At 40.6% G+C, this 19,346-nt stretch overlaps 1 protein-coding gene across 2 annotated transcripts in view; it reads right to left on the bottom strand.

The window, feature by feature from the left end:
- LOC148427865 (interleukin-1 receptor accessory protein-like 1) overlaps window positions 1-19,346 on the bottom strand; it is a 122,225-nt gene that overhangs the window by 42,082 nt on the left and 60,797 nt on the right. Inside the window, exon 7 of one of the 2 annotated variants that reach the window (XM_088408150.1) lies at window positions 2,126-2,200. The exons of the other annotated variant lie outside the window; for it this stretch is intronic. Coding sequence (XP_088264276.1) covers window positions 2,126-2,200 — 75 coding nt within the window. The remainder of the gene's footprint in view (window positions 1-2,125; window positions 2,201-19,346) is intronic. 2 annotated transcript variants of the gene reach the window in all.

The following is a 19,346-nucleotide window of genomic DNA, read 5'->3' as shown; positions in this document are numbered from 1 at the left end:
ATACACACTAATGTAAATTTATTATAGATAAATTAGTGGTTTGGTCCATAACATGTCAGAAAATCAAACGCATGTTCAAAGGTAAAGCAGTTGTTTTCAAATGTCTTTAAATCAGGCTGTTTTATAGATTTACTATTGAGATGCTGATGCAGAGTATCTACAGGTGTCGAACTCCAGTCCTCGAGGGCCGGTATCCTACATGTTTTCAAACCTTTTCCCTCAAAAACACCCGATTCAAATGATTGGGATCATTTGAAAGCTCTTGCCGAGCTTGCTAATGAGCTAGTCATTTGAATCAGGTGTGTTGGGGAAAGAAAACTGCAAAACATGCAGGATGCTGGCCCTCGAGGACTGGAGTTCGACACCTATGAACTGTATCAGTACTCACCTGTACTTTTAACAAGATTGCAGGCAAATTGCTATACTTGACAGCCTAATCAATATGTATTTCCTGATCTTTTGTATATGTATCGTGTATGTATTATGTTGGGTCCCCGGGGCTCACGATACTAAAAAAACTATGGGTCCAAAAATAAATGTTTGGAGTCCCAAACATTGCGGAGTAAAAATGACCAAGTAAGTCCAAAGTTCAAACTGCATTTACAAGATGTAAGCAAAAACGAACAGCGGGTATTAACAAATGTTACAGTAACATTTATTAAAACAGAATGAACTTACATATAGCATTTGTTATAATCTTCTTCACATCGCAACCACTGACATGACATTTCATTTTGGTAGAAAAGTCCCTCTTTTTACTTTGAGTATTCGTTCGTTTAGTTTCAACAGGTCAATTTTGTTCCTCTTTTCGAGCTTCAGAACAATTTAGTTCTCGCTTTTTTACTTTCTGTCTCATTGTTACCTGCCGTGCTAGATCCACCTGGTTTGGTAACAAATAGCTCAAGAATCCATTACTTGTCAGTTTGTGGGTCCTTTTCAGCCGAGAAGTATCACAAGTTCAAAATGCATCCCCTGAGAGGGTTCCCAGAAGGGCAAGGAAAAACTGAAAACTCCATGTGGGGAAAAATAAGAAACCTAAGAAACCATAAGAAAGAAGAGAGCGCAGGCTCAACAGCCTGTAATACATGCTGAAAACACGCTATGCCCTAATAAACAATAAGTGTTTGTTACGAAGATGCCATAAGGCTGGGAAACACATTTGGTTAAGATTCTTTTCACAATCAGGCCCTTTTGGTCCATCTCTACAGCTGAGCCTCGGCGGAAGTGGCCCAACTCAGAACCCGATCCGGTCAGCGCAAGTCCGCGCGGCAGCATTGAATTCCCTCACCTCCGTCTCTTCCCCTCTCCAAGGCAGTCGAAAGGGGCAGGAAAAAAAATGCAGTGTTCAACTCAAAGCATGAGTACAAAAATGAGTCTTTAGCCAGGTTTGTGGTGGATGTGTTAACGTTTTGATCATATCGAAAACAATGTCAATATTTTCTGTGCACAGAACCAGAACAGCATTAAACAGCTAATAGTGACTACCATCACTTGCCTTGATCTTTTTCTATTCGTTGTGTGTACCTGGACCACGATGGATAGCATGAGTCGAGCTACATATCACAGAATACAGTCAACAGGACACACGACCAATCAATAAAATCCGTGTGAATGGAAAGAAGCAGGTTCAATCCATAAACACGCTATCATCAAATCAAGGCAATCGTGTCTTGGGATGATAGTGTGATCATCACCAACATTGATCAAGTCAAGGTTGCACTTGTCAAGATTCTGCCTAGCCTCCATGAGCTGCTTCGAAATTTGCCCTTTTACGACTCCTCATTTGCGACCCACACACTACCCTCAAAACCCGTTGCTGTTCCATGAATAAAGATTCAACTGAGCGCTGTAGGTGAGCGTCCCTAAAAAGTTGATGCCATCCGTTGCTCACCGCTAGCTTCTTTTCACAACTGCATTGCGCTGTTGGTCGTCAATTCAATTAGACTGTGAAAGTAAATCCCTCAGTTATTATGGAAAGGTTCTCTTTCTTCTCATTGGAAATAAACTATGTGAGGATTTGTAAATGTAAAAATTTGAAAAAAACCTCCTCGTAAGTAGGACCCTGTAAGCACTGCCGACAGACACAAGCAACACATCGCCGCTAGCATGCAGTGAATTTCTTTACCTAGTGCCATCTCAATGGTGCTGGTCTGGCTCTCGGATGGGGAGAGGATTTTGGGCGGCTTGTCTGTCAAAGGGGCTGCGGAAAAGACAAACGGAGAGAGGACCTTCAATAATTCAAAGGTAAAACCTTGAGACAGAGAAATGTCCAATGCACTGTGTGACCGCTGCCGCTTGAACCAACAGTAAGGAAATCATGACACACAGGGCAACTGTATTTGAGACTTTTAGTGCAAATGAACACAAGCGAAATGTTGAGGATATGCACGCAGAGGTTCTTGATGTTCAAGTTCCCTCCTGCAAGCCACAGTTTCCATTACGCACACCTGAAAAAGACAAACTCCGGGGCCTATCATGTATTTATTTATTTTCTTTAAACCTCTCCAGGCAGGCATTACAAATTTCCCCTAGGTATTCCACATAAATATTGTTTGAGGCTATTTTTTTTTTAAGATGTTTGAAGAACAAAACAAAACTGTGAAACTTAATTTGAGCCTGAGAGGGTTTTAAATGGCTGGTGGCGCGACTGGTGCTGAATGGGTAGAAATGAATACAAAAGGGCCAGAATATATATATATATATATATATATATATATATATATATATATATATATATATATATATGATTACCAGTCCCTGCTCATTGTGGTCTTGGGGGCAGGGAAGAGGAGAAACCTCTTCCGTGAGAACATAAATGACAAATTTAGAACAAATGCAAAATAAAAGAAAAGGATAAAAGCAAATTGTTCTCTTGCTTGTTCTTGGCGTGCTTCAGTGCTGCGTGAAAGAATCTCATTACCTGAATTATCCCTTTGCCCACAAAGTGTGCTGAGATTATTTGTTTCATCGTGACACGGCACAGGAGCTTTGTAAGAAAACAATGCATGAATTTCACAACGTGTATATGGAGCTGCACCCTCCACTTTGCAGACTATGAAATCATACCTGATATTGTGTGATATAACCTTTCAACCTCAAAGTGGCACCAGGACTATTTTAGAGCTCTGCGATTTAGGGTGATCAGTGGGACATTGCTGACTATTACAGTGAGATTCTATCATGTTGGAAGACACACAGACGCACGCACACGCACAACACGTTTGTTGACTGCGGGTGTTTCATCCATTCATCCATTTTCTGGAGCCACTAATCCTCGGTAGGGGCGCAGGTCCGCTGGTGCCTAATCCCAGCTGTCTGGGGGCAGTAGGCGGGGCATACCCTGAACTGGTTGCCGGCCAATCGCTGGGCACACAAAGACGAACAAGCATTCACGCACCCAATCCCACCCGAGGACAATTTAGAGTGTCCAATTCACCTGCCGTACATGTTTTTGAAATGTGTGACGAAACCGGAGTGCCAGGAGAGAACCCACGCGGAATCGGACAGAACATGCAAATTCCACACAGGAAGACCGGAGCAAGGTGGATTTGAATTAAGTTCCTTGAACTGTGAGGTGGAAGTGACAACTCTTTAACCCAGCCACCCCTGGCCCAGGTGTTTCTTGTAAATTGTAATTCCATGTTGGGCTACTCTGACCTTAAGTTTAAGGGGCACCAAGCACATCAAGCATGACCTGCTTCACTACCCACAATGCAACCTGATGTTATGATCTGCTGGGGAGCTCATCTGAAAACATCCCAGTGAACATATGACAGCTAGGTGGGCCGGCGATTGTTGGGGATGCTGAGAGGTTGATGCAAAAGAGAGAGAGAGAGAGAAAAGACCTTGTTCTCTCTCATTAACTCCCACATTACTTTTCTTCCCTCATCCCCATCCTGTCTTATGCTCAGTCCGTCCCTTTCTGCGGCTCCCTGGGGTGACACGAAGCGGAAAACAGAGAGAGGAGGAAGACGAGGGGGATTCATAGTTGCGGTGTGCTGTTCACACTTCATTAAAGACCACGTCTGCAGATGAAGAGCAGGAATGCATGTGTAAATGTGTAGTAAAATTACGCAGAAAAAAAGAAAGCTTTTTGAAGCATACTCTCTCATTGGAGGTTTGTGTTCACCATTTTGTATGCCAGCAAATTACGAGAAATTGCTGTGAATTACACATATAGGTTTATAATAGACGCTAAAAGGAACCAAACCAAAATTCATCCTTAAAAAGCTAATTTTCCACTTTTTAATTGTGTACATTATAACCCCCGCTTGGTATGCTTAATTATCAAAGTAAATGAATAAAGCATTCCAATAAAATGTGAATGCATCTCAGTGCTAGTTAAAACTATGCTATGACAACTTTTTCCTTGTACTCCCTATATTTAAAACACTCAATATCATACTTTGTACTCGCTACATAAAAAAAGGACGCAAACCGCGTTTGACCAATCAGCCCGGCTGCCGCATCAGCATCACATAACCGAAAGAGCGGAGAAGGTACTGGTAGGTCGCTTAGAAGCTAGCGCCGAATAAGACACGGACAATGTCGAAGACGCAGAGGTTCAGGACGCTGAGCCCGCAGCCACTCACCCTCACCCATGGCCATACCCGAAGGATTTCTTTGCGTTGGGGAAAAGAACAAGTCGTGGCGAATGTTATGCTTTACTGTGCAAACCAAAACGTCATGAGGTTGCCTAGTCGCCTTCAAAACATGCTAACCACGTGGTTAGCACATCCGCCTCACAGATCAGAGTCTCGAGTTCAAATCTAAATCATTCCCGCCTTCCTGTGTAGTTGGCATGTTCTCCCCGAGCCTGCGTAGGCTTCTTCCCACAATCCAAAAACATGCATTGGAAGTGTGCTGGACCATCTAAATCAGAGGTGTCAAACTCATTTTTGTCGCGGGCCATTTTGTAGCGAGAACTTCCTTCATTGGGCCGATATGTTGAGGAAACCAAGTCAATTTTGAATCGTCTCATAGTATTATTACTGTACAAAACAAATTGATGGCTTAATTGTTTTGAAATCAGAAGTAAAGCAGGCTAGTTTGTTCATTTATTGTTTAGATTACTGTAACAGAACACACCAAAAAATCCCAACTTTATTTTTCATTATACACGACAAGCTAAAGTTTTGGAACAGAGATTAGCAAGGTTCATGGAAACTTACATGATTTGCTTTAGCGGGCCACATAAAATGATGTGGCGGGCCGGACTTGGCCCCCGGGCCTTGAGTTTTACACCTGTGATCTAAATTATCCTTAGGTGTGATCGAGTGTGTGAATGCTTGTTTGTCGCAAGATTTTCAATCACACCTCATTTTGTAAAGAATGAGCTATATTTTTTAAATCAATGAACATCTTGAAATGTTTTATGAACTTTTTAAATTAATGAACAACTTGAAATGTTTTATGATTAATAGTAATGTTATTTTTTTATGATGCTGTGCTTGTACGATTTCGGACAGTAATATAAAAGAAAAAAACAGTACATCTGAACTGAGTGTCCAATACACCCGCTATGCATGTTTTTGAAATATAGGAGGAAGTCGGAGTGGCCGGGGGGGAACCCGTGCAGGCTGACGGGGAATATGCAAACTCCACATTGAAAACTCCTCCGGAAGGCCAGAGCGATCTGGATTTGGACTGTGACTACGAGGCGTACGTGCGAACCATTCTTCCGCCGAGCTGCCCCTTCTTTAACATACTGAGAATATTTATCTCAATGGCACAACCAATTAGAATTGTCATCTTTGGATTGTGAAAAAAATACTTTTTTACTTTTCATTATACTTAAAATACATTTCAAAGTGTGTACTTATACTTTTACTTGAGTAGATATTTGTATCAGCACATTTACTTGTACTCAAGTCAATTCTTACAAGCGTATTTAGTGCTGGGCAATAATATCGGTATATTGATATATTGTGATACGAGGTGATGGAATACGTGTATTACAATACGATGATCGGTTTCGAAACGCCTTATTTTCATAATATTTCTTTCTTTTTTTTAACCAATCCGCTCCGCAACGGCTTTCGTGTCATACTTTTTGTCATATTGTGAATCGTGTTTTACATGTAAATCGTACCGCATTAAATGTTAAGATACATTACCTTTCGAGTGAGGCTATGGTGGCGGAGCAAAAGAGCAAAAAAAGAATTTATGATATGAAGATAACATTTCCTTCCGCTCTGATGTCGTAGTCATAACTCGGGACTCCTTCAGTCGTACAGGTTGTCCGTAGCGCCTGTATGTGTTGTGTACGTGTGAAGCGCTATAATATCCAAGCAGCTATATTAACGAGCACAAGAATCTCATGTTGCGGACTTTTGAGAGATCCTTTTTTGTTTTGCCTTATTTTGTTTTGTTTTTTTTATATGCTGAGTAATTTTCAGAACATGAAGAGAAAAAATCTGTAAGCGACAGTATGTTTCACCATATTTGATAAATTATAAGATTCCTTGGGTTTTGTTGTATTTTTTTTTCCCTGACTCGATCTGTTTCGTTTATTGTTGATGAGCAAAAATGGCAGGAAAAGAAGAATATGAAGTAGCGGACAATAAGAAGAACATGTGGCTATCTCTGTATTCTTCTGAAAGAGTATTCGCAACAGCTGGGAACATACCAACTAGGCAATAAATATATGTGGACACGCTGCTTTTTTTTTGTAAAGAAAATAATTATTATTATTTAATGTGTGCTAATATATGTCAATGATTGTGTGGCTTCTGAAAAAGAATACAAAGAATTTGTCTATTCTAATTATTTCCTTCTGCTTTTTAGTCATTTTTAATATACACTATACACTATAGATTTTTCTTTTACAAACATTCCCCAATATATCGCAATACAAACCACATTATGCGTTTGATGTATCGCAATATATCGCAATGCACTTTGAAGAAGCCAGCGCTACCTTTACTTTTACTCAAGTAACCAATCTGTGTTCGTTGCTCATCACTGACCACGGCTCTATATACAATAAAAAACAAAACATAAGTGTAACAATGCAAACATTTGAATAATAAAAAGCATTTAACAATAATACAACAGAGCCCGTGCCACCAAGAAGAAGCAGACTCATGTTGCATTGCAGCTGCTTGCTGTCATGATTACGTCGAGGGTTGCAGAAGATAAAACTCTTCAATTGCAAAAGCATACTTGCATGCTTGTTGAAAAGCGGCACGTTTTCTCTAAGAGGCTGCAATCAGTCAAATAGCATCATGTTATAAAAATACCACCATGATATTCTACTGGTGCTCCCTAAATTCTACTGAGTAAAACTGACATTCACATGTGACCCATTGTGCAATGTGAGAATGGGCCGTGCTGTTAATTGGGAGGTTGTCACTCGTCACACAGCCGATCGCTCAGCAGGGGACCCATGCTTTGTGAAATTCCCTCTGAAAATGAGGATAAGTGGTAGGCAGAAAGGCAAAGTATTTCAAGGCAAATAGCTAGAAATATCAGGAAGCGAGCGATGAGTCAGAGAAGTAATGTGGAGGTCCAGGAGGATTAAAAAGATCCTACAATTTATTTAACCAAACTGTACGTTGACGGAAAGTGTCGAGAAGCCAAAGAAGAGAGAGACAACCAGTGCTCTCGTTCGCCTGCGGCCCTGTGTCCCAGGCAAATCATTTTTGATGGATACTTTCAAATCAACTTGCATCCCACAGACCCCTCGTTTTTGCCGTCAAAGTATTCATTATCGTCCACCTAATCTTCTATTCAACAAAACCCGACGACTTACGAAGCTATCCGACAACTTCGTTCTCCATGTTTGATTTTATCTCGCCGAAAAAAGAACGTCAATCGATAAAATGAAAACACAGCTTTGTTTATATAAATGCTGTTCCTTATGGCATAAGATGATGATGATCAAGCAGATGACAACTAGATCTTGTCACCACCATGATTCCGAGTAACTTCAAAATAAAATCGTCCCGAAGTACTGATCTGCAGTGCTCGGGTAAAAATGTCACCGGTAGAAAACAATTCGCTTGCCGCAAACTATTTAGTATAGTAATTTATTGCTTCTGTATTCACTCCACGTAAGCAATGCGCACCTGGTTAATTAATACGGTAATTTTTCACACGTAGCTGATATCATTTCCATCAACGCAGCGAGGAAGAAGAAGGCGATAGATAAAGCAGCAAAGAATGAGGGAGGTAAATAAAGTTCTAGCTTCTATGCTAAGTTACCTCACATTATTCCTCGTGTCAAGCCACCAGTGTCAATTTGCTGCGCGAGCTGTCGGGAAATTTGCAGTGAGTTTCATCATCATGAAACATGAAATGTTTTACGATGAACATTATTGTTAATTCTTAATGATTAATTGTGATGTAGTACTTGTTTTATTTTGGACTGTATTAAAAAAGAATAATAAATACGAAGTGTTGTTTTAAAGTTATATAAATGTATACCGTGATTTTACTGGTCCGACCCACTTGGGAATCGGTTTTCATCCGTGGACTTTTCTACCAAAATGGACAGTGATATCAGTGGTTGTTGACGCTACAAAGTTTAGTCTATTTTAATAAATTTTCCTGTGACACTTGTTAATTCTGTTGTTGGTGTTTGCTCAGGTCTTTTAAATGCAATTTGAACCTTAGCCTTACTTTGTTTGTATTGCGCAATTTTGGGGACTCGTCTGGGACCCATAGTTTTTTAGTATTTCGAGTCCCAGGGACCCAACAGTTTTAGAGGTAAAATGACCATTGGACAACGCAGCCATCAGAAGAGATGGTAAACGCTTGTCCACCTAATAACTGAGAAAATACCGAAGCGTAACGCGACTGGCTAAGGGTGCCTATTTCAAAGAATTACAAATTTAACGTATACATTTTTGTTGTTTGTTTGTTTTTCTGTAGCCTTTCTTGTTATTGTTCAATGAAACCTGCTAAACTCTATCAGTGTTCATAGTATGCAGTAGTAAGACAAACACAAATAATTACACGTATATATCCTTTGGTGATCTTCTGATACCTTTGCCAGGGATACAAATGAAAATTGAGATGATGAAAAGAAAAACATGTCACGGTATTGATATTCTGTGATGCAGTAATCAGCCTTGTTATGATAGCTGTATGCGCTTATACAGAAAGCCCAAAGCATTCAGAAACCAATAATATTGTCCTGGTTTCATTTGATGATGTGTGGCGATGTATCAACCGGCGTGGTATCATCCAGGGGCCTTGTAATTGAAAATCAACAGAGATGGAACACTGCTTTTGTTCTGCTTGCCTGAACTCTTTCAGATGATGAGAAGGGAAATTGCCATTAGGCAGATTTGGTAAACTGATTATGTGCATTGCAATTTGTTGTTATCATGTTCTGTTTTTGTCATAATGCGGACTGTAACGACACAGTGTGCATGAGAAAAGTGTGTACAGGTGCTGTGTTGACCCGATCATTGCTGCGGATTTAAGAAATACGGATTCTCTCCTTGCAGCAAATGACTTCTCTCAGTCCGCCTACTCTCTGCATGGTAAATTATTTCTCTGCTCCGACTGTGAAAACTTCTCTTTTAAGTCCATTATTTCCATATTTTCCACATGCAAAACCATGTGTGATACAATCTTTTAATTAAGATTTTACAAGTTGCTTCCTCCAGCTCCAAAGATGATCTCATATAGTGTTTGCTTCCCAAGGACAACTTCTATCTCTACTTGGCTTGGTAGATCACACATCTTGCAAACTACTTTCGATTTAGCCTGTGCCGCGGGGTATAAACATTACAGAGTGCACCTCTGAAGTCCTCTAGAACACACATTTTGGCCAAATAGGGCTCTGTCGTAAATTTCTACTTCCTTTTTTTATGTGTGGGTACAAATAAGCTGCCCCAAAATGGACTATTAATTCAAAAACAAAAAGGCTTTCTTTGACATACTGTGAACAATATCAATGAGTACCGTATTTTCCGCACTATGAGGCGCACCGGATTATAAGGCCCACCCCCAATTACTGACATATTTTAAAACTCTTTCAATCACAATATAGTAATACTCAAAGTAATAACGATAATAACTCAAATAATAACTCTAAACTCTCAATAGCATAATAACTCAATGTCAATATGACCAAACCTGTTCAACTGTAAACACACAAAGGAAACAGGTAAAGCTTACTTTATCACTTCATTCCCCATCTACGAATCCCAATCTCAATATTGATCCATATATACGGCGCACCTGATTATAAGGCGCACCGTCAGCTTTTAAAACAAATTAAGGCTTTTAGGTGCGCCTTATAGTGCGGAAAATACGGTACAACTGTGTTCCAAAGACATGTTCCTAAGTTTGATTACTGTTAAAATTGGCCAGCGCTTTTTGGCAGCTTTTATAGACCACATCCATCCATCCATCCATCTGTCCATGCATCCATCATTTATGCATCAAGGACTGCACAAACAAGGTGCAGGTGCTTCTTCAAAGCTGGCCCAGCCCCAAAATTGAAGAGCACTGATAAAATTACACAGAAAAAGAGAAATATGTTTTGAGGGAAAAACAACTAATTTCAGGACACAAACATTACTTTTTGTAGTCATATCCCAAAACACAAACATTAACAAATTCCTTGAAAACTGCTTGTGATACAATCTAATGTGACACATTTTTTGACACTGTGGGGACACAAGCCAGCTATGATGCGATATGCCTCCTTTCCATTTTACTATCCTTACAATGAGTACAACTGTGTACCAAAGACATGTTCCCGAGTTTGATTACCGTTAAAGTTTCCAGCGCTTTTTGGCAGCTTTTATTGAGCACATCCATCCATCCATCCATCCATCCATCCATCCATCCATCCATCCATCCATCCATCCATCCATCCATCCATCCATTCACTTTATCCAGTCTGGTGGTGGGGGAAGGAACTTCAAGCAGCCCTGACTAGTCTCTCCCAGCCACTTCGTTCAGCTCCTCCAGGAGGATGCACAGGCATTCCCAGGTCAGCCGAGAGATATAGTCCCGCCGGCATTTAACTAGATGCCCGAGCCACCTCAGCAGGCTACTCTCAACGTGGAGGAGCAATGACTTTATTCCACATTCCTCCCGAATGACTGAGCTTCTCACACTATCTCTAAGAGAGAGTCTGAAAAAAAATCATTTTGGATGCTTTTATGTGGAATCTTGTTCTGTAGGTCAAGTCCCACAGCTTCTGAAGGTAGGTAAGGGCAAGAATGTAGATCATCCAATAAAACGAGCACTTCACCTTTAGGTTCAGCTCCTTCTTTATCACAACAGACTGAAAAAGAGACGGCATCACAGCACACGCTGCACCGATATGTCTGTCAAGCTCCTGTTCCATCCTGCCCTCACTTGTGAAATAGACTCTTGACTCTACTTGAATCCATTGACTGAGGACCAGGATCTCAGATTAGAAGATTCTGATCTTAATCCCATCCACTTCTTCTTGACGGCAAATCGCTCCACTGAGAGTTGCATATAAGGTCTGAAGAATCCACAACAGCTCCATATTACCTGCACAAAGCAGCATCACATTGCACATGGAAAATTGCACTCTGCTAACACAAACGCACACACCAGTGCCCATCAGAGGTGCTAGCCATGAGGTGAGGTGCATTGAAAGAAACTTTACTGCATGTAACAAGACGGTGGTGTTGAGAAAGAAAAGAAAACTTTGTAGGACACACTCCATTCCCATTACATTTCAACAGTAGCCATCTGCAGGGCCATGAAAATAACTTCTCATCACCATGTAGCTGGCAAGCTGTACAATCAATTTCCATCACATCAACAGGCAACGGGCAACGAAACTGACCTAAGTGCTGGCAATCTCCCTGATCGAGGGGGGTATGCATGCAACAAAGGCAGCAATTTCCTTGCCCAGTAATCTGAGAGAAAATAACATTGAACCTACAAGCGTATAACAGCTTGTCACTTTTCCCACTTTTGAACACTTGATACTTAACTTTGATTACTTGATATACTTATTTTGAAAGTGGTGCTTTTATTTTTATGCGAAAGTGTGGAAAGCAGTGTGCGTGAGCAAAAGGAGAAAACGTATAAATGCATGGATCAGATTATACAACTATACCTACTCTCCACCTTTCAATATTAGGGTGTCAGATTAAGAGATTAACTGCAATCAATAGATTACAGTCATGTAATCGCGTAAATCGAACTTTAACCTTTATATGTACGGTTTCCTGATTACCGCATTTTCCCCTCTATAAGGCACATCGGATTATAAGGCGCACCCTCAATTAATGATACTGTATGTTTTAAAACTTTTTCCACATATAAGGCGCACCAGATAAGGCGCACCCTTAATTAATGACATTTTTAAAAACCTTTTCAATCACAGTATAGTAATACTCAAAGTAATAACAATAATAGCTCAATAACTCTAAACTCTCAATAGTACGTATAATAACTCAAGGTCAATATGACCAACCTTGTTCGACTGTAAACGCACAAAAGAAACGGGTAAATCTTGCTTTATCAGTTCATTCCTTATCTACATATCCCAATCTCAATATTGATCCATATATAAGGCGCACCTGATTATAACGCGCACCATCAGCTTTTTCAACAAAAAAAACAAAACAAAAAAAGGCTTTTAGGTGTGCCTTACAGTGTGGAAAATAGGGTACATCTGTTTTCTTGCATTTGGCATAACCTGATAGGCTCAAGGTGAGAAAGCAAGTTCAGGAGCAGAAGGAAAATGTGAAAATGGAAGAGCATGTGAGGGTTGCTGATATGATGACTGGTAAATTTAACTTAAACAAAAACAACACGCCTCAACGACACCTTGAATAAAGCTAGTGTGATGTGCATTAGCCCCTTTTACGCCAGACCGTCCAGGATTTCCTGGTCGCGGGGGTTCCGGGTCGGAAGTTCCTGAGTTTGCGATCATACCGAGGAACAGCGGCAGGGGTAGCTTATCCAAATTAGACTGATCACGTAAGGCGGGGGGGGAGAAACTGCACTCCCACGCCTGTCTAACAAGTGGCACTAACTAAAAAGGTGAATGAGAAACAGGATGATGAACTAAACATCCATCAACAAAGCTACGAGTCGCTGGCGGAGCACGCACTTTCCCATCTCTAGCGAGTGCTTTGTGATGGGAAGCCTGGTAAAAGTACACTGTGAAAAGGGCCATCTACACTGATAACAGCCAGGTTTCTGACCCCTGACCAAAATCTGCTCCGGTCAGACGTGGACCCGCTGGAGTTGGTGCGTGATCCGTGTGTTCTTTTTGGGGCTAACCCTGCACGAAGGAGGGCATGTCAGGAGGCTGCACCGAAGCGCGCGCTGAAGGCAGGCGCCGGTGAGCGCTTTCATCAGCGGGGACGTAAATCTGCTTCGGTCGGTGTTCCGTCTGCATTTTCTAAAGCTCCGTGTTACAAAAGCGCTTACTCGTGGTGAGCGTTCCGTCGGCGACTCGCATTTTTGCATATTAGAAACAAAGACCCGTTGGATGTTCTCTTCCCAGTAAATACTCGGTAGAGTCTGTTCCAGAACACTCATCCACCTATCAATGAATTTTTCCCTGCTTCCATTATTTCAAAATATTAAATTGGTCACGGTGAAAACAAAGCGGAATGGAGGCAGCTACCTACACTACACACCCCCAAGTTCAACCAACCAATCAGGGTTACTTAGCACAGCACTCGCCCCTCAAGCTACTTGGGTATGTAACCGAAGACCTTAGTCGCACCTAGGTGCTTAGAAAGCTCCGGGTCGACGCTTAGGAGAACCCACCGGACCCGGAACATGTTTTGCTGTGAACGGAAAGGGGAACTTAAGCGACCAGGGTACAGTGGAAGAGTTCCTGCGGTGTGAAAGGGGCTATTCTTTGTACGAAGGTGCTTACTTACCACAAAAGCAGCCCAAGGACGATGTTTTATTTTTATGTTGTTAGAAGGCAAAAGAAAACAGCAACAACCCTCTTGATGGTTGAAACTAAAGGTTAAAGCTAGCACTTAGGACTAGTTCCAAAGGCAGAAGAAGGCTAATGGTTACAACTGTATCGGTCACACATGTATACGGTAGGGTGGCTCCCGTGTCTTTTTACTGCAATGCTACTTCGTTCGCATTTTCTCATTCGAGTCATTGATCTTGTATCCATCCCAGTTGATGTTGGTTGAGAGGCGGAAAACACCGTGGACTGGTCATCAGCCAATCACAGGGTACAAATTTTAATGTAAACTGTGAATTTTTTTATATATATATATATATATATATATATATATATATATATATATATATATAGCATTCATCTTGGGACACAGCATGGGACACAACTTTTGCCATATCCAATGCATAATGTTCTTTAATAGCAATATTTCAAGCCTGATGTTTGCTGAATAGTATTGGTGTCCAGAGACCTTCTCCCCCTCAAACGAGGGGACATTGACCAAAGTCATCTGACTTTATGCTACAGTGGCCAAGTCAAACTATTTTGTGGAACTTTTCCCTGTCAGTGTATTCATGAGGTTTGGCTCGCAGAGGGGTTGATATGGTAATAGAACTCACTTTACCATTGATATTTTCTCAACACAGCTTTGAAATCATACCGTTATAACTTTCCTAAATGTTAAAAGGAGCTATAAATGCATAGGGAAATTGCATGCTGTATTTGCACAGAAACTGTCTAAACAAGGCTTTGCACATGCTGCTTGACGCTTACATCTCATCTCTCTTGCTTCACCCACGTGTTCTTCGAGCAATCGTACTGCCTCTGCTGTTCATTTCAAGGTGGCACTGAACGGAAAATCTGCCTGAATTGTTCAGAACTGGACTAAGTTGGAGAATACACAGTTGAAAGTCAGGAAAAATGTTGGTCATGTCTAATGCTGAAATTGATTTTCCATTTCACTCTCAAATCAAATGCAATGATTAGGAATAAGCAAGCAGGGTCCAAGGCCAATGAGAACAAAGGAACACCCTGAAAACAAGCTTTTTGGTCAAAGCAACTATGGATCAGCCAGATGGTTAGGAGAAAAAAAAGCCTGCTTCTACAGAAACAAGATGCTTGAGTGACAGTCTTAATTAAGGCAGCAAGCTCCCATTGAGATGACACCATTTGAAGGGTGTGAAACCATAGATATCCACATTAGACACACAGGCAAAATTGTAGCCCTGTCCATTCAAGAAAAGAAATCTGCACCTACAATAATTGGAGAAATAACTTTACACGGACAGAAATAAGATATGCATTAATATAAATCATATGCTGCACATTAAGTATTGAACATGTGGCAGTCGCTAAGTGGAAATCAGATGGAATTCATTTTAAAACAAAATAAATGAGCTGGTATAGAGAGAAATGGTGACTCCATTTATATTTTTGAGCAACAAAATAGAGAATTCTATGGTAGTCTTGAAATGTCAAGGGATCCAGTGCCAGTCAGCAGTTTTGTCTCATCTTCTGGAATCACATTCTCCAGCATGTATTGTATTGAATTTGTTTTTTGAATGATAACATTTCAACTGCCAACAGCAGCAGAAGATGAATTAAACAGTACAGAGACTAAAAACCTTTTACGTGTATTCCTGATGAAATATAAGTAAATAAAACCTGGTGATTACAGGGTGTACTTTTAATTTCTGCAAATTATCACTTTACCTCAGGTCCTCTGCTTTGTTCTAACACCTTGGGCACATAATTATCTTGTCAATTAAGGTGCAATTCTGTTCCAACCTTGTTCATATGCTAATGAATCAACAGGGAGACGGCAGCCACCAAATGGAGCTGATGAGAGACGTGTAAACCAGGTTACTCGGCCTTTAGAAAGATAAAATGAATTGGATGAACAGTAACGGCAAGCTTAATCTCAGACCCCCCCCCCCCCCCAAAAAAACAAAAAACATCTGCGTCTGGGGATGTTTTTCAGTTGCTTATTTTGTGGTTTATTATTATGCTTTACATAAAGGAATACAATTAGGAATGCCATTTAAAAAAGTGAACCACATTTTGTTTGTGAGTTTTATTGTTGTTAGATAGGCCTTCATTATAATTAAATTGAATCTGACCTTTAGTCCCACTGAGCTGCTTTTGAGAAGGCTTGGAAGCTGTTGATGAAGACAAGTGATATGGATTTGTTGGTGATTGGAATACTCAATGGGAGGTTGATAATAACACTGCATAAAGTTGTAGCCACACTTATTCTGGATGACAGAAAGGTCAAGTCTGAGCAAAAATCTTCAAACAAGAATTTCCAACTCAATACTTCCTCTTCCTTTGAATTTCCCTTGACGGCCCTAGTGGAATTGTTTTTCCGTCCTTGTGAATGTTGTGGAGAATAGCATTGTTTTGTTTTTGTTTTTTTCCTACGATGTGCCCTGCAATTGAATGGTGAATATATCCCATTCTCTCAACCTTAAGTCAGCTGGGATGGGCTCCAGTGACCTGATACCCGAGTAAGATAAAGCTGAATGGAAAATGGATACATGAACAAAATATGTATGTTTTATTGTCTTCGAGTAGCTGTGTATGAGACTGTGATTACATTGTGCATAAAATACACTTTGAAAAGGTTACGTAATATAAAATGTGTCAATCAATCTCACTCACATCATGTTTCTATCCGTCCCCAAAACGGAAATGGAGACTAAGGAAGGCAGAATGGATTTTTTAGGACTTTGCTTTGCCCTGACTGTTATCTGCTTTTGTCACTGTACAGGGACTATAAAGTTTAATCAGATGGCAGATAATAGCCAGCACTTATTCCAACCTGTGCAAGACAATTGATGGTGGCCACTGATTTCATCTGAAATCTTCTTAACCTTTTTGTTCGGCCCGTGTCAGGGCACTTTCCTCCATATCGGCACAGGAAATGTCCATTTGACCAAAATGAGAGCTGTCAACGAACATGATGAGCAGGTACATGCATATGAATACCAGTGTTGGGAGTAATGCATTTGTTACGGGTGGGGTCACTCAGGGGTCTTGCTCTCTGTTGTGTTTCTTTTTCCCTGTGTTTCCTGCCATCTTTTGTTTAGGTGTGCCCCAGCAGTGCACGAATTGGTCGGCTCCAGGAAGGCCCACGATTGGCTGCTGCTGATTGGAGGTCGCACACCTGCCATATATTAAGAGGAGACGGCAGACAACCTTCGTCTCTCCTTCGCTTCCAACCAGCCACGCATTTGTACCAATTGTCTTGAAACCGAGCAGTAGGGGTGAATCGCCGTTTTTGTTGTACATTTTCTTTCCTCCTGTTTTTGGAGCTAGGGAGGTAAGCTTATTGTCTTTTGGTTGTTTTGTTTGCTAGGTTAGTTTGGTTATTGCAGAGATTGTTTTGTTTGTTATTTTGGCCTTGGTTCACCCTGAGTTAATTGCTCCACTCTTTTAGTAACCCTTTTGTAATGTAAATAAATGTATTTTTTGTTTTCCAAACCTTTGGGTTATCGGCTGGCTGCTTGGGAGTTGGGGAAGGCGGGGCCCATTACTCATGTTATGTCCTAGACCCTAGACTGGGACGTAACAGCATTACACAAGTAATGAAATTGATGTATAAAATACTTGTTGCCGTAACGCGGTAGCGTAATATATTACACACAAACAAATAGTAATATTCTACTGAATATGAATATTAACATTGGAATTGAGAAATGCTCTAACTGTTTTTGCTTACAGCATAAACAATGCATCACTATGCTGTGAAAATCAGTAATAAATGTATTAAAATCCGCAAAAAGATTTTATATCTTGTCTTTAAAGGTTTACAATACAGATCAAATGATCTGTTCTGGTTTTAGGCTTAAGCCAACTTTTCACTGGATGGTTAATGAGCGTAATGAGCTACATTTAGAATGGCAAATCCATATTTCCAGTTGTGGTGGTGAGAATAATATAAAAGTAATGCAACAGTACTGTAAGGCATTACATTTCAAATACAGTAAAATTGCAATGGAACTAATGACTTTGAAATGACAGTAATAAGTAATACCCGCGTCCCTGGCTTACATTTTTTTCATGTTGCGATGTGGAATACTAAGGATTTTAGTCCCTGCTTTAAGGTCTTTTTCCCCGCTTTGCAACCAAAACAACTGTTATGACCCTAAGGGGTTGGCTGTATTTGTGTTTTGTCTCCATCTGCAGGCGTTTTTTGGTAATTGCACTTATGTTCTGTTGCTGTGAAACTGCCTACCTGCAACGCCTCACTACTATGCTGGTCTACTATTGGTCGGCTTCTCCTCACGAAGATGCTGGTCTGCAATTGGTCGGCCTCACTCGTTTCAAAATGATGGAATGGTAAAGATTTGTCCTCCCGTGAGTGGTTACAAAACCGTATTTATAGTACATTTTACTGCTTAATTCAAAGTTGAAAGAGTTAGCTATGGGTCTCAAGATTGCTAGTGATGTTAAAGAGAGAAGTAAGAAGATGATTTATATGGAAACGAAGGTGGAGATAATCAAGAAATATAAAGTTGGCCTAGCCCAGGCTTCCCTTACGAGGGAATATGGGCATAACAAGCGCCACTCAAAGGTAAATAAATCCTTTTTCTATTTTTTTTTTTAATGTTTTCTGATTGTATACATGTATGTAGCACTTTCTATATTATTTTGGTACCAATTTTTAATATGTTAGTACAATTCTGATGTTTTTGCCTGGGGTTCTAAACGCATTAGCTATTTAACATAGGTTTGGATTGCCTCTCATATACAAACCAAGGGCAAGACTTTCCTTGGTCAGTGTGTCTGCACTATTTTTTTCGCTTTGCTGCATCAACATAAACAACTTTTCTCGCATGTCATAGAAATGCCGATATGCTATTGGTCGATTAAGGTCACAGTCACAGTCTCAGTCACGGAGATGCCAATATGCTATTGGTCGATTAAGGTCACAGTCACGGTTTCAGTCACGGAGATGCGGATATGCTATTGGCCGGCGTCACGTCAATCACAGAAATGCCGATATGCTAATGGCCGAACGCCCTCATCTAGCCAGATGGCACGAGCTGGTCGGTTTGTTGTGAAGACTTTGCAAACTTTATCTGTTTGACATGGCTTCTAAAATTGCAAGTGGCGGTAAAGGAAAAAGTAAGAGGATGATGACAATAGAAACCAAGCAGGAGATAATAAAAAAATGCAAAGGAGGCGCACGCTTAGTTAACCTTGGTAGTGAGTATGGCCGTAACCGCTCGACGATCGCTACAATTCTCAATAACAAGGAAGCTATTAAAGCTAGCAAGTCTTCTAAGGGCAAGACTTTCCTTGCCAGGGGATGGACCTCGGTCAACAAAAACATGGAGAGGCTTCTTCTATTATGGATTCAAGAGAAGGAAATTGCCGGTGATATGTTCTAGTTTGAGAAAAGTTCCTGTTTAAGAAAATAATTCAATAAATTCTGCGGGTTGGTCTCTGCTCC

Source organism: Hippichthys cyanospilos, chromosome 2 (assembly GCF_059441005.1).
Source record: "Hippichthys cyanospilos isolate Australia breed blue-spotted pipefish chromosome 2, RoL_Hcya_1.0, whole genome shotgun sequence".
NCBI classification, from domain to species: Eukaryota; Metazoa; Chordata; class Actinopteri; order Syngnathiformes; family Syngnathidae; genus Hippichthys; species Hippichthys cyanospilos.
This window is presented reverse-complemented; position numbering and strand designations above follow the sequence as displayed.